General features: G+C 50.4%; 1 protein-coding gene across 1 annotated transcript in view; it reads right to left on the reverse strand.

Annotated features, from left to right (window-relative positions):
* Drgx (dorsal root ganglia homeobox) overlaps positions 1–12119 on the reverse strand; it is a 29913-nt gene extending 17794 nt beyond the window's left edge. Inside the window, exons 1-5 of the mRNA XM_028878310.2 lie at positions 12007–12119; positions 8197–8294; positions 6889–6990; positions 3781–3959; positions 3583–3695 (exon numbers count right to left, since the gene is read on the reverse strand). Of these exons, the coding sequence (XP_028734143.1) occupies positions 3583–3695; positions 3781–3959; positions 6889–6990; positions 8197–8294; positions 12007–12040 (526 nt within the window). The 5' untranslated portion in view covers positions 12041–12119. The remainder of the gene's footprint in view (positions 1–3582; positions 3696–3780; positions 3960–6888; positions 6991–8196; positions 8295–12006) is intronic.
* Between the last annotated feature and the right edge of the window lie 4280 nt (positions 12120–16399).

The raw sequence follows: 16399 nt of genomic DNA on the forward strand, positions 1-16399 counted from the left end.
AGAACCTGTCCTATCTGGAAGAGCTGTCACAGGAGGAAGTGCCAACCGGCCATTATTTCAGCCATCCTAGCCCCAGCACACTAGGAAGCTATCCGAATCCCCTCCCTGCCAGATGCTGACCATGTCACCACAAGAACTTAGCAGACAAGACTAAGACGTGAGACTGCCTGGCCAACACAGAGGAGATTTTCAATAACTGTTCATTTCCCTCCTTTTCCCATGTGCCTGAGCTTGCAGGAGGTGAAAAAGCCAGATGCTCAGAGAGGCCAAAGGGCGTGGGGCCACAGAGGGTAACCAGGGAGGGCCCCGGGAAGGGGCTTTGCTGGGAAGGAATCTGAGGAAGAGAGAATAGGAACACAGGAGAAGAATTCAGAAAGCAGACAGAGAAGACAGCAAGAAAAATCCTTCTCAGCTCAGCAGGGACCACAGAAGGGCAGGTCCCTAGTACTGCTCACGGATGTGCTGTGTTGACCCCAAAACTTCGGAGACAACATTCGAAACACAAACTGTTGTGGATTGAGTGATTGTTCTCCCCCACATTCATGTGCTGACATCTTAACCCACCAGCTGACAATGTTAGGCGGTAGGGATCTAGGAGAGACAAGGGCTGAGAAGAATGGTGCCCTCCTGAAGGAGGCCTGAGGACTAGCTCACTTACTCTTTCTGCTGTGTATGCAGCCTAGAGCCAGGTCTCAGTAGAGACCCGTGCTGCCGGAACTCTCACTTCCAAGCTTCTAGAACAACAAGAAACAAATGTCTCTTAACTATACATCATAGTCTACATCAGTGGTTCTCAACCTTCCTAATGCTGTGACCCTTTAACACAGTTCCTCATGTCATGGTGACCCCCCCACACACACCATAAAATTATTTTTGTTGCTATTTCATAACTGTAATTTTGCTACTCTTATGGATCATAATGTAAATATCTGTGTTGTCCAATGGTCTTAGGCAGCCCCTGTGAAAGGGGTCACTACCCACAGGTTGAGAACCACTGGTCTATGTGCTTCTTTATAGCTGTCCAAAAAGAGTAAGGCAGGAATCTGCCAAATAAAAACACATTTCCAACTTCTATAGAAAATTCAGAAGTTCTAGCAAAATTGTCCACTCTCCCATTTGCTACCTTCAGCTGGTTTGGTAGGCCACTGGCCCTCTGTGGTCAAAGCCTGCTGGTCTTTCTAACCCCACCTCACCTCTGCCCAGGCCAAATCTTAGAGTTCCTCAGCATCGTTCCTACCATCACTGTCCCTAGGAATGCAGAATTCTGTGTTTTACTCATGCCTGTCTTGACGCAGGAAAACGACAAATCAAAAGAGCCCTCTGCTTCCAGAACAGTAGTAGGCAAGGGCTCGCTTGTCTCTAGGGAGGCAGAATGGGACTACACTACTCAATTGTCTCACTTTTTCCCCCTCCCTCTAGAACAATGGTTCTCAACCTGTGGGCCTTGACCCCTTTGGCAAACCTCTATCACCAAAAATATTTATATTATGATTCATAACAGTAGCAAAATTACAGTTGTGGAGTAGCAATGAAAATAATTTTACAGTTGGGGGGTCACCACAACATGGGGAACTGTATTAAAGGGTTGCAGCCTTATAAGGTTGAGAACCACCGCTCTAGAAGCATCCCAGCATGCTGTGGGTCCACCCTCTCTCCTTACCTAATCCTGACCTGCCAGGAACAGTGTGCACACGGAGGACACTGTAGGCTCCCAGGCAGGCCCCTGCGATGTACAGAGATGTGTCCGTGCCTGGTGAGCACACTGTGATTCCTGCCCCCTCTGCAAGGCCCTGCCCACCCAGATCCCCCAAAGCAATGTCCTATCAAAGGAATTCAGTTCCTAACAAGGTAGGCACAGGACAGCCTCTGGGGGTGCACAGCCCAGTCCAAAGGGATTAATGAAGGGGTGGGAGGGGAAAGGGAGGGAGGGGAAAGCAGGGAAGGAGACAGATGTGTATAACAGCTGGCCCAATCAGCAGCCCTCTACCAGCCCTGCCCTCTACCTTAGGACACCATCAAGGTGGATGCTCCCTAAGACACAGAGAGCACAAACCTCAGCTGACCCCCCTCCCTGCCCACCCACTGCTGCCGGACTGCTCTGCCCTTCCCATCCCAAAGTTTAGCTCTTGCCTGCCCCACCCTCCCTCAGCCACTGCAGGCAAAGCTCCACTGAAGGGTCCCATCTCTGCTTCCCAAAGAGAGAGACACCCCGAGAACTACAAGAAAGGAGAAATGTTCAATCACTCCCACTTAGAGGGCTGGTGTGGAGGGAGTGAAACATGTTTATTAGAGGTGGCCATTCGCGGCTGAACTGCCCCTCGCCACAGCTGATAGTGCTTTATAGACAGATGGATGAGGCCTGCCCCTTTGTCAGGATCAGCCCCTTGGATAATGCCAAGCTCCTCTGGGACCTTGAGTTGGCTAAGCAGCCCATCTCTGTGCAGATTGCACACCCCTTATCTGAAATGCCCGAGACCAGAAATGTTTCTGATCTGGGATCTTTTTTTAAGATATGGGGAATATTGAATATGCATAATAAGGTATCTTGGGGTTGAGCCAGAAGTCCAAACACAAAGTTTGTGTAGGTTTCCTGGGCATTTACACATTGAGCAGGAAGGGAATTTTGCACAGTAATTTTAGTACCTCTGACTGTTGACAACCTCCTGTCACAGGAGGCCGGTGTGGAATTTTCCACATGTTGCATCACCTCTGTATTCAAGTGTGCGGTTCTGGAGCCCTTTATACTTCTCAGCTTTGAATTGGGATGCTTCAGCACAAGCAGCGGATATTGCAGGAGGCCTGTTCTCCGGGAAAAACCTGCAGCCCACACCCACATGCCCATCCCCCAGGCCTAACGTGACAAACAAACCCTGCGGACAGCACTCACAACCGGCTCCCAGATCCACTATGGGGCCTCCCTCTTTCCCGCCAGCACAGCAGTCACCAGACTGACTAAACATCTCCAGCAGGGTTTTGTTTCATGCTGTTTTGTTTTTGTGGACTGGAATTGAAAGACACTCGATAAGCCCCCACTTCTGGGGACAGTGCCCCCAGAAATCCCCGAGGAGCAGCCCGGCAAAGCCCTTTGCTCTGGGCCTGACCAAGCAAACCACAGTAGATGTCTTCCCTCTCATAATACCAGCCACTGACAAGACATCGAGAGTCCTAGGGATTCAGACCTCTGTCCTGAGGAATCCCCGAGGAGCGCAAATAAGCAAGATGCACAGAACAGGTCCTTGGAAGCTGAGACAGCCATCCCTCCCAGACCTCCCCAGGAGCTCCAGATCAGCGCCTTCAACTATGACCAGGGTGAGGGAGGAGACTGGAAACGTGGCTGCTTCTGAGAGGGCTTCCTCTAAGAAAAGCCCTCTGTTGGGTGGGACGAATTAACATTCACCTACATTCTCAGGCTGTTCGAAATCAAACAGGACTTCAAGTGTGGAAGTGGATGGTGACTGTGAGCCTGGCTGTGACTGATAGGAGCAGAAGGCTGCCCAGCAGAGACAGCGGGGAGGCCAGACAGTCTCCGCCCTCTCGACCATCCCCACCCTCCCGCCCGCCCGCCCGCCCAGCAAATCTTACCTTTCAGAGATGCCACATGTGACAGGGCCTGGGCGTAAGTGGCTGTGTTCAGGAGGGTCCCTGGCAAGCAGGAGGGGAAGAAAGGCCCAGCAGGGCCCACGGTTCGACCCAGGCTGGCAAAAACAGAACATTCCATTGAGGTCCAGCCTGTCTACCGAGCTACCCCAGACCCATCGTCCATGGCCCAGCTAACCTTACCTCTGCTGGGCCTCCAGGGCTTCCTTCTTGCTCCGGGCCTGGTCCCCTGGGGGTGGGGAATTGATGTTCCTCACTGGTGGTGGTGTCACCTCTGCCATGGGCTCCTTGGCCCCTGGCTCCTGGTCAGACGCCCCTCTCTCAGTCTTCCTCCATTTGGCTCTTCGGTTCTGGAACCACACCTGAATCCCCCACAGGAAACACACCCAAGGGAGGCAGACAGTCAGTCAGGAGGAGCCAGCCATGACCCAAGCACGACCCCCCCAGGAGGCCCATACCAACACCCTCAGTTCTCTGCCTCCGAACTTCAGGCCACAGATGGATCAGCTGAACTGCCTCTGACAGGCACTTTTCAACGACGAGTAAAGAGCAGAAAACATCAAGGGCATTGCCCATAGGAAGGGAAAGCGTCATCCTGGAGGAGTTTGCAATGCTCAGCTGCCTGCGAGAACGTGAATTTGATGTGAAAAGTTTTCCCTACAGGGAACATGGTGAAAGCAATTTGCAAAATGCTGTTCCGGGGCTTCTCATCAAAGAAGACACACCGCACCTTCCAGCAAGCTCACACCTGGGCTCTGCCCTGAAGAGTTGTCCTACAGGAACCTGTTCCTGACCGGCCACCCACAGCACCCAGGAGAAACCCTCTCTCTGGAGTCAGCGTGGCTTAGAAAATCTGAATCTTGGTTAACAAATGTGGGCTGGGGTCCTCAGCAGCCCTCAGAGATAAATAGTCCCGTCACCCCCATTTCACAGACAGGGAGGTTCACTGGCCTGCTGAAGTTCATCCAAGTGGCAAACTAAAAAGCCACAACAAGAAGCCCAGTGGCTTGGCTCAGGACTGTGGGTCACACTTTTGGGAAAGAGGGCAATGCTACCACCCCTAAGCATTGTTAGAAAGACAATGTTAAACATTTCACAGTGCCTGGTGTGCGGCAACTGGACACTCAGTAAAGAGGGGCCACTGTCCCATCTACGTTACTACTTTATCCTTAGGTGAGGAGAAGGTCTGTGTCCTGACCTTGACCTTGGTTTGGTACCCCCTTAGAAATCGGTGTCAGGTGATTCCTAAGTCTTGGGAGATAATTCTCTCTCTCTCTCTCTCTCTCTCTCTCTCTCTCTCTCTCTCTCTCTCTCGCTCACTCTCTCTCTGTCTCTCTCTCTCACACACACACACACACTTGCCTGATAGAATCCTGGAGTTCCAGCTCAAGATGGTCACAGAAGGCAACAAAAGCCCACGGATCTTTTCCCAGAGAAACCACCCCCTCCTCACTTTTTCTCTTCTCACAGATAATTTCTGTCTAAAAACTGGGTTTGGCCAGGCTTCTCTCCAACTCCCAGGGACAACATCCCACCCCCCTGGCCATGGAACACTGGAATGGGGAAAGAGCCTGGGTCCTTGAGGCTGAGCCCTTTGCCAGCCCACCCCATCTCTTAATTTTCTTTCTCCTTCAACTGAGTTTCTTTCTTTCTTTTTTTAATCGTGTTGGCTTTTAATTGCACATATCAGCAACCATTGAATAATGATTTTATCTATATTCTAAATTTAGGGCAGTTAAATGCAAAGCAAAATGCAGACACTTTCTTGTGTCTTAATTGAATGAAGGTCACAGCTATAACAACATTTAATTGAGCTATTTTTCATTATCATATTTTAATGGCTTTTCACTGACAGTTCGCCTGCTTCTGAGGAAGGAGCATGATGGAGTCGTTTATTTCCCTATTTAGTTATTGTTGGACAACATCAGCTTCGATTAAGACCCTGCTTTATAGAACATTAATCATATTTGAATGAGCAAGTGGTGTAAGTGTAAACACATCTCCCTTCCCGCCACCAAGGCTCTTGTCCCCACATGGAAGCCGGTGAGGCACAGGCTTGGCTGCCATTGTCTGCCTGCATAATAGCCAACAACAGCCTGGACAACAATTCTCCGCTCTAATTGTCACCACCCTATCTTACCCTTGCACCTTTCAGGGAGAAGTTATGATCTGCTACTTCTGAATGCTCAATAATTGTGTCATTTATCTCAATTTGCAGTTCAGTCTTTAGGCAGCTATTGGCAAGCTGGCATTAAAAAAAGAAACTATAGACGGGGTCCGGGCCAAAGAACATTTTCATTCCCAAATAATAATCAGTTTAATTTGCCCGCATATGACCAATGATTCATGTTCAGATTTAATAATCAGGATCACATAATCTGATTATAGGGGAAATAATTTGTTTACAACCCCCAATTTACTGCTCAGAATTCCATTATCTCTCTTCAGCCATTGGTTTTTAAGAGATACTAACATGACCCAGGGGAACAGAAAGCAAACTATTATATTTCCTACAATTAGATCTTTGCATAGTCTTAACCCCAAGCTCCTACATAAAAAAGAACAGAAACAGCATGGAGGAAACCCCATAAATAAAATGAATATATAATTGTGCTCACAGAATAACTGGCCTGGAGAGGCAGCCCTGTGAGTCTGCCTCCCGTACTCACTAGGGCACGGCAGCTGGGCTCGGTCGGTCGGCACTTAAAAGCAGCTTCCAGAAAAGCATTGCAGCTTAGTGGCCGCCACCCCAGCCCGCCAGCCCATATCTGCTCGGCCCTTTCGCTGCTGCTGCTTAAAGATTTTTAAATTGCACGTGTTTTCCAGGTCCACTTTGCTCAAAGAGTCTGTGCAGGGGAAAAGTTGGGCATGATGCAATTTCTGGAAAGCAGATCCTGCCCTGTTTCCCATCTGAAAACGTGGTTCTCTGCAATTGACCGGCCTCACCCTGGAGCGGTCAGATTTGCTTTGCGAATAGCATCTCAGCTTTTTTTTTTTTTTTTTTTTTTTTTTTCCAAAGCAAGGAAATGGATGTGCATTGATGTAATTTAGTACCTTAGAGACGCGGACAAATTAGTGTAGAACATTATCACTAGTTAATTATGAATGACCGATTAATCAACCTAATCTAATATTCCACATTATGTTGATGTTATTAAAGTGCATCATGAAAATGACAGATAGTCCTCATTTGCTTTCTTTGGCCAAATGTGCACTCGGCAGTCATGATGTCAAAAAAAAAGTTTGCCAGTTTTAATATTAGAGAGTTAAATAATTTAAAGGAAGGCTTACCTGCACTCTGGCTTCTGTGAGGTTTATTTTCATGGCTAGCTCTTCTCTGGTGAAGACATCAGGATAGTGTGTTTGGGCAAAGACTGCCTCCAGAGCTTCCAACTGGTAAAAGAGAAAATGTTTATTGGTGAGAGGCTGCGGCTAGGTGAGGAAGAGGACGTTGCCAGGGGTGGTGAGGAAGCAACTTTGAAGATCAAATCCAGGAAGGAAATGAGGAAAAGAGCTGTCTGAAAAGATTCCACAAAGGCCTGAAAGGAGGCCCAGCCAGTAAAGGCCCTCGGCCGGAGCCTGAAGAACGGAGCCTGACCCCAGAGACACGGTGGAAGGAGAGAACCAACTCCTGCAAGTTGTTCTCTGACCTCTTCATGTACACAATGGCGTGCGTGTGCACGCACACACATGCACACGTACAACACATATACAATAAATAAATAAAATATAATTTTTTTAAATTTAAGGAAAATTCCACAGAATGACGATTTAAATCCCAGTTGATTTCATAGCCCAGGCTACTGACAACCACAGCATGCCCTCCCTGGGACATAGAAATAGACAATAGACATTTCTGCGTGTTTACATTTAAAGTTTATCATAGGAATAAAGAGCCGAGGGTAGCCTCAAGAATAGAGTAATTCCCATGGTGCCACCGTGGGAGTAGAAAAGACTGTCCACGTATGGAACCGTCGCTGAGTCAGCCCCACAGAAGCCTCATAGGAGTGTGGGAGTCACCTCCGCTCTGCTCAGCAAGGAAGCTGCTCTTGGAACACTCAGCTCTGGGAAACCAGGAAGAAAAGTTTCAGCCAGCAACTCCCAGCCAGCAACAGTGTCTGCTCATGAGTCAGCCTTGTAGTCAGTTTGCCCATCTGTCTATTTGGGGATAAGAATGCCCAACCTGAGGCAGGGCGTGGTGGTGCACACATTTTATCCCAGTACCCGGGAGGCAGAGGCAGAGGCAGGCAGATCTCTGTGAGTTCAAAGCCAGCCTGGTCTACAGAGCAAGTTCTAGGACAGCCAGGGCTACACAGAGAAACCCTGTCTCGGAAAAAAAAAAAAAGTCCAACCTGCATTCTGCTGACAGGGAAATGTGCCTCAGATAACCTGTCTAAGATACGTCAAAAATTTCATATCTGCTTCTTTTACTGATTATCCAGAGTTACAAGGCCCAAGTTAACTATCCTTTCCCCAGGCAAACGCATAAGTTATTCAAGAAAACAAAGACCTAGTTAACTCAACAGTTGGTCTCCTTTTAAAAGACAAGGGAGAAGGCCTCATCTGTGATGTGGGGGGAGGTGGGAAACTGGTTCTCACCTGCTGAAGGGTGAAGGTCGTCCTGTTCCTGCGCTGTTTTCTTCGAAGAAACCCGTCATCGAAATCTCCTGTGGAGTGGTTGCCAAAAGGTGCCGTGCCTGTAAAGAGTAATGGGGTCAGTATGGACAGCGAGACCAGGTCTTCAGACCCTCACACACACACACACACACACACACACACACACACACACACACACACACACACAGTAACCCCCTTCCACCTGCCTCCCCAGAGAGCCAGCCCATCCTTCCAACGTGGTCCCCCATGCTCTTAGAAAGACCCTTCTTCTTGCTACCCCCAGCCCTGTGTTCCCACAAAACCTCGGACTGTAGAAGCAGGCTTCCCTACTGCATAGGACAATGGTGACCTTAATACCCAAGACAGTGAAGCCCACTCCCAGGGAAACTGTGCTCTAAGTCAGGAGGGGTCAGTGGCTTGAGAGAACTCTGGTCCTCACCTGCCTTCCTACTCCCGGCTGCAACCTGTCCCTTATCTGCTCACCCCATACCTTGGCCCCTCCCACGGAATCCTGAAGTCCTCCCTTGCTACTATAACCACCAAGGATGGGGAAGAAAGAAAACACCAAGAGCTGTTCACACCGCTTTCCTTCTAGAAGTGCAGAATTCAAGGAGGTAAGGAGTTTATAAACGATTATTAATTACTGCTGGTCACAGCTCATCAGCACCATGGCGGATCTATTACATAGACACCCATTAACAAAAGGCCTGCACCAAGCCAACTTGCTAGGGCCACTCTCCAAGGGCACTCCACCAGGTAACCAGGCCTCACACAACATCCTGCTGTCCCCACTTCCCTGGAAAAAGACTCTGTTCTCGACAGCAGCCTCCCGTACTTATGATAAAGCCAGAACAGAGTCTGGCCCCAAACGTGCATTTGGGTCGTTTTCCAAATGTGCACTATTTACTTGATAGTCCACAATGGCTTCTTAGGAAAACAAATGGGTAGGCTTCCATTAACCAGTGCGCATTTCACCTGCCATGGGCCCCCGCTGTCAGAATCACCCAGTGCTCAGGACCAGTTCTCAGGCCGCAGCATCCAAGCAGCATTCTTCACCAGCACCTCCGCCCTGGAAGGCCAAGTTGTCCAGGCCTTTTCATATCCCGTCCACTACAGAGAGTCCCACTGAGTCATACTTAGCCCTGCCTGACCACATGTCTTGTCAAAACACTGCCCCCCTTCTCCACCAGAGCTTTCTCCTGCCGTCTTCCTGTCCAGATGCCGTTCCTTCTCAAACCCTGGTAAGTATTTCTCTTCATCTCAGCAGCCACCAAAAGGGACTGCTGCAAAGCAGTCTTGTTTCCATCACTTTGCAGGAGGCCATGCCGTCTCTTTTTGAAGTAAAGTATTTGACTGGTGGGCACGGCGCACTCTCAGACTTCCTGGTCACTGTCTCCCCCAGGCTCCTCACTTACACCTTGCTCCGACCTTGCTCACAATGCTTCCCAGCGGAAGCCTGCAAAAGCTGACCTCACCAAGCCAGAAAGACAAAGACTGACCACCTAAGAATAAAGAAAAAGGGATGAGAGCAGCCTTCTTGAAAAGAACTAGACTCCTCGATAAACTTACACGCAGCTCCTCAAATAGAATATAACAGGACAATTAAAAAAAAAAAGACTCATTGCTTTGTCCAAAAAACTGCATAATGATACCCAGAACCGATAAATTGTAATAAATTGTGCATGTTCATTTATTATTCATTTGAGTATCAATTGGTGAAAGTGTATCAGAAGGCAACTGAATAGTAACCGTCAAAGATTTAAGTGCACAGGTTTTTAATCTATGAATACAGTTATGAAGTATGCTGAGAGAGGGAAGAATGCTCTTGGAGATGTTGCAATTAAGAAATAAACAAGAAACACACAAAAGCATCCACCAGTGGATAGATTCTGAAAAAAAATACTGGAATACTACACAGCAGTCTAAAAGAAAATAAGTAGATCCATATACATATGCATGGAAAAAAAATCTCAAAGATGAGACACTACAATCTCAGTGCAAATAAGACATAACAGACGTGAGATGAAAGGCTCATGTGACAGAATCACAAGAACCACACAGTATCGGATGCCTTTCAGGGAGGAGAGGAGGGCTTTGCTAGCCAGTGTGTGGGTTCTTGTTCTGAAAAACCCTTGAGACCCATGCAGCACTCTCTAATTGAATCTGAACAAAGTATCTGAGAAGTAAGACTGCATTCACACTTTGCTTCCTCCTTTGTATCTCCCTAGGTCTGTCCTCGGCCATTCTCAACTTTCCCATCTTCAGAGCATCATCCTACTCCAGCAACACTGACCTACACGTAAAGTCCCCTCCTGAAAAACTGGCACAGATCTATACCTATAAAAGTCTGAAAGGCGCTTAAAGCTTCCCTCTTCTTCTGGTCACATCAGTCGGAGTCAGTGTCAAGGTGAGGCCTGCACAGAGCATGAATAGCAAATGCAAGCCCCCACCCCAGAAATAAGCAAAGAGCAGTAAGCAAGTCAGAGAGAGAGCCTGGGCTAGGGTGGTCTCTGATCTAAGTCACCCTTACAAACGGGTTCCCCATTGGGTCACCAGAATGTACACAGCTTGCTAAATGCCCAGACCTCTTCCTTTCTCACTTGACAATAGCCTGGGCTGGGAACTGGCAATCAGTGCTGAGATGCGGAGTCAACAGCACATAGAAACTACACACCACAAGCCAGTAGGGTCTCCTCCAGTCCTGGGCTATAGTTATCAAGGACTGCCTGCACCTTTCTGACTTGAAAGCCTCCCTGCCCGGGCCTTTCCTGGTGTTGAAATGCAGGCATGCAGAGCTTAAACACTGCTTCCCACCAGCTTTCCTTAGCAAACTCTGTTTTTATAGGGAAAATGAAAACAGACTCTCAGATCGTGGCTGAGACTGGAAACTGCGGAAGGTAACCTACAGCAAGGTGGACAAGTGTCCCAGGGATATACAAGTTTCAGGGTCTCAGGGCCACATCATAAGCCAGAGTGCGAGGCAGGGAGAATTTACCCTTGGGTCCCCTGGGCCCTGGCTTAGGGACACCCAGAGATTCAAGCTCTTCACTTCTCACCATCCCTGTCCCATCTAACAACTGGGAGCAGAGACCACACACGGAATAGGGAAGGACATTTTTTTTTCTCTAAAGTCTAAAGACCTTAAACAACCAGACCCTGGTCCTGGGGGCTTGCGAGAGTGGGGATTTGTGGTCAGAAATTCAGTGAGTCGCTGAGAGGAAGCTATGCCTAGACACGCCGAGCAGGTAACCAGCACGGAGCTTGCCTCCAGGGACAGCCTTGCCGCTAGGAACTGACACTAAGTTGTCCAGAATTTCGTGTGAGATCCCGGAGAACTCTCGCCAACGCCCAGGGTGAGGGCAGCCTAGCCATCGGGGCCCTTCCTGGCGTGCGGTGGAGCCTAGGACACAGCGGGCAGTTCAACTTGCCTTGGCTTTCTGGGATGTTAGCAAAACACCGTGAAAGATTGATGCGGCCCCCTGGGTGGAGGAGCCCCGATTAGAGGCGTGACACCAGCATCTGTGCTGGGAGGACCAGGCGTCCCCGAGGCACCCATAGCCCCGGGCAGCGCACGATCCAGGCGGAGAGGGAGGTGGGAGGCAGGTGGCACCCGGGCGGAGGGATGGAGCTGGGTGTAGGGAGGGGGCTAAGGGCGCCCCTAAGCACCACCATGCGGCTGCCACCTCGCGGGGCGAAGACCCCAACACCCATCAGTCCTGCTGCGGTCCCGGCCGCTTTTGGCTGACTTGGCCTGGCCAAACAGTCCGGAAAGGGAAAGCGGCGTTTACTCACCCTCAAGCTGTGGCGGGCAGTGGAAATAAAACATCGCCGACGGTCGGGTGGGCCCTGACGGCTGGACCAGGGTTGGTGGTGGCCTGGCAGACCTGTGCCTGTGCGTGGCTCCGGCCTGGCTGCAAAGCAAACAGCAGTAGAGCCTGAGTCTCCTGCCCGTGCACCCCGAGGATCACGGGGAGTGCCCCTCCTACAAAGCCCTTCCACGAGCCCTTGGCCCCCTGGGGCCACCCCGCGGGAGTGGGGCTGGGGGGGAAGTGGTTACACCTCCAGTCCCAAGCCGTGACCCTACGCGTAGGTCCTTTCGCGTAGGTCCGGCTGCTGGACAACCGCGCCCTCACCAAGCTGGGCACAGTCTGGCTCCTGGTTCTCAGGGGTCCCGGCCGCAAGCCCTGCACTTGGCCACCGCAGCGAGGTCAGGCGATCGCGCAAGGCCATCTGCACACGCAGCAGCTCGGGCCAAGAAGCTGGTGGAGCCCCGAGGCCCAGAGCAGGGAGCCGGGGGAGCGGATCGGGAACCCTGCCTACCTCCGCGGGAGGCGGGCGAGAAGGCCCGAGTGTGATCGCCTCTGGTCCGCACGCGGGGCTCGGCTGGCGGCGGGCGGGGCTTGGCGCTGCTGGCGCCCGCAGGACCAGAGAAGTGACTGGGGAAGTGGCCAGATGTCTTGCTGTCTGTCTACAGCGCGCGCCGCCGCTCAGCACTCGCCTTTATAATCTCACGCATAATTGGCCTTAATCTGATTATTTCCAGCGCTGTCTACAGCGAGTAACTTGGATAGGTCTATTGGGCCTTACAAATGGCCCACGTGGTGTAAAAAAAAAAAAATCCGTCACTTCTCAGCAAACATCAGGAATCTTTTTTCCTCTTTTCTTTTAAAAGAAGCTAGAAACAACAGCTACTAATATCATCCCCCCCCCAAAGAGATTATGTTCTAAACACTCGCCCCAACCCCACCCCTCTGGGTCCCTTCGGACTCAAACCTTCTTTCTCTGAGTGATATTGGATTTGGGCTCGCCCTTGTCAGAGGTCTGGCGACTCCTGAACTGCAAAATTACCAAAGCGCTGCTAATTGTCGCCGCCGGATGGGTTTTGGGGGTACTCTTTGCACACGGCTTTCCTTTCCAAGCGATCGTACAAAAGGAAAGTTTGATTTTGTTCTCAGCAAGGGGTCCCTGAATTTATGTTCGCTTCTCCCTGCAAATGATATGCGGTGGGACCCTTCGCAATTACTTTTAAAATGCATCCGAGGCAGACACTCAGCGGAGAGAGACCGCCCTTCTCTCTGCCTGGGTGAAAATTAAACTCTAAAGTACCGGGTTGAAATTTTCAAGTCAGGGGCGCGGGATTGGATCAAATCACATAAACTGCAAAAAAAGCAAGTCTAATGGCGCATAATTGGTTCTGTAATAGCATTACACCAGGATAATAGCCCGTTACGGCCCCCTGCACTATTAAGTGCTTCCCTGGCGGAAAGCCTTTATGATATTAAAGGGGGAATATAATGATATTTTGGTTATTAAATGCGTGTAATTAATTTATGCACCACTGAAAATAAAGTTGGTATTATGACCCACTCAAGATGCATCAGAAAATGCGAGTCAGACAACTGTTGATAAGTTCTGGTGTCTGTGTTCCGTCTAGACTGCCGATTTTATTTTGGGACGATGGCTTCTTGGACAGACTGCATAAATTGAATATTTTATAAACATTCTAATGCTGCGTTTGAGAGCCTTGGCGAAGCGGTGGGTCGGGCCCCTGCCCGGCCTGGGATCCAGCCTTGATCTTAAAGACACAGAGCTTTGGAAACAAAAGGCCTGGCGGGCCCACTCGTGGACAAGCGCCCTGGGCGAATAGCGCGGAGCTGGAGAACTGAGTGCTGAGGCCCTGGCCGGGCTGTGGACACCCCAGGGACAACAGCCAGGAAGAAACGCTGCGCCGCTCTGGCCGACGCAAGTCGAACCTCTTTCCCTGAAGCGGCCCTTTCTCGGCTCAACCGCCCCTGGCCAGAATCGGACCTGCTAGGAGCAAGGAGAGGCTGGAAATTCCTTCTCGGCTTGGAGCGGCCAGACATCGCCGCGCCAGCTCTCCTCTAGGGCCACAGACTCCGAAAGTCCCGGCAGCGGGCCCGGGTGGAGAGCGCCGGCGAGTCGGGTGGGCCCCCGCGGCAAGCGGGGCAGTGCACAGTTTCGAGACCGGGAGCAGACCTTTTCTCCGTCCCAGGCCACTGCTGGCTCACGGGCGCCGGCTTCCCTCCAGGTCCGGTTCAGGGAGCATCCCTGTTCTCTGCAACCAGTTCCATGAGCCGAAGGTCCTCTGAACTCCGGAGTCTGCTGAGAACCCCCTCCGATGCCCTCCTGCCCTGGGCTGCAGCTTCCCGCGGGCTCCCTGTGCGCTCTGGGAGTCGAGAGCGGGGGAAGCGAGATGAGAAAGGGTTCCCAGCTAGCTCGGCTCAGCGCGCACTTGCGTTATTCAAGGGAGCCTCGGCCCCAGGAATCTAACGCCGGCTGCCGCTTTGGCCCCAGAAAATAGTGACTTCCAAGCTTCGGGTCACCTCCCTGTTGCTGACACCGAACCACAGAGGTTCCTGTGAAGCCCAGACATGTCCCGGGTCTGATCAGACTCGTCCGGGGTGTTTGAGCCGCTCCAAATCAGCCGACTGATCAGAACCTTGGACAGCGGCAAGCGTCCCCACGCTGCCCGGCGTTCTGCTGACCACAGAAGCCACCAGTCCCCAGGGCCCCTGTGGGGTCCTACACTGCGCAGCATCAAGGTCCGCACAACCGATTCCAGACGATCCTAATTCTCTCTCAGTCCAAACCTTCGAAAGTTATTTGGGACGCGCACTTAGCGTTGGGAGCAGGAAGAGAACTCCCGACTCTGCAGTCTCAAACGCGCGGCTCCTACTCGGTGGCTACAGCTGAGAAACAACCCATGACCCCCTGGCCTCCCCGCCCGGCCCTCCCAGCGCCCCTTGACACGAGCCTGGCCAAATCCTTGACTGGACAACCAACCCAGCTCCAGGAAAACACCCACCTTGCGAGGAGCTCCAAGCCAGCTCGGGACCCTCAACCTCAATTCGCCCGACATCCCTTTTCCATATCTACTAGGCTGGGCTCGTTCCTATGGCAAAACAGAGAATAAACAACTAACCAAACAACTGCAGAAACGAAAAAGCTACAATAAACTTTGATGACGTGAACCCCTTTTCCCCAATTGCCTCTGATACTCGGGGCCCTGGAGAAGGTGACTGACAGATATTCGTTATGATCTCCCCTCACCAAAGAAAGAGGGGGTGGGGGTATTAGCTAGGAAACTCTTATTTTTCCTTAATTCTTGTGCAGTAAAATGTATTCCCCAATTAACCAAATTTGCCGATCTGTCCCGCTTGGACACTCTGATAATTTACAACCTAAAAGTGTACTTTCTTTATCTAAAGACCAAGGTGACTGCTTTTAATTTTCTCTAACCTCTTTACACTTGATGTTCACCAGACTCATAATGTTAATTGGCTTCATATACGGATCATCAGTTTAATGAAGAAATAAATCCTGTGTTGCTTTATGTTTTAACAGTGATTGCTTTAATGAGGAATGTGACGTGTTCCAAAATCAAAGCTGCAGGAGACATTAGATGGGGCTTCTATTAGGACAGAAATGCTTATTTAAAGTTGAAACACAGGGTCATATTTCAACATTTTTCTACTGGGGCCCTCCCCACCCCCACCTACCTGGGTTGCTCCCAGCCTCCACAAGGAGACACTCCTGTGGTCCTAGAGGCTCCTTCTCATAATATTTAACTCCATCAGCTTCAAGCTGCATTCCCTGTAAGAATCATAGTCTGGTTATTGCATAGGGCATGCTAGCTTGCTTACCGCTTGTCCAGCAGGGCATAGAGAAGTCAGAATAGAGTGGGGAGTTCAACTTTCAAGGTTGTTCATGGTTTTTAAGTAAAGGAGGAAGAGAGTAACACACACACACACACACACACACACACACACACACACGACTTGTGTGCAGATGTGTTGCAGAGGCAGCTTCCCGGTGCAAATGTAGTCATAGCACTTGAAACCCAAGTCTGAATTCCAAAAGGCAGACAGCTCCCAGATTAGAGGAGTGGGCTGCTGATGACCAGGGCTCTGCAGGGGAAGCAGTGGCCCCCCACCCAGAGGGTGGGAGCTTTACATCCCCTATCAATTAATAGAAGAGCAAATCTGCTTTCTCTAATGTGTGTTTGATTTTTCTAATTTTAAACTGGTTCTATTGAAGGGAAAACTGCCGTTGCAGAAACACTGAGAGCAGCAATAACATGCTGGAAATGGGAGCATCCTACCTGCAAGCCCTCGACTGTTTGCAGTTATGTTGTGAGTCATTTTAAATTGATTCCTGGAAAGAA

The sequence above is a fragment of the Peromyscus leucopus genome, chromosome 9, assembly GCF_004664715.2.
Source record: "Peromyscus leucopus breed LL Stock chromosome 9, UCI_PerLeu_2.1, whole genome shotgun sequence".
Lineage (NCBI taxonomy): Eukaryota > Metazoa > Chordata > Mammalia > Rodentia > Cricetidae > Peromyscus > Peromyscus leucopus.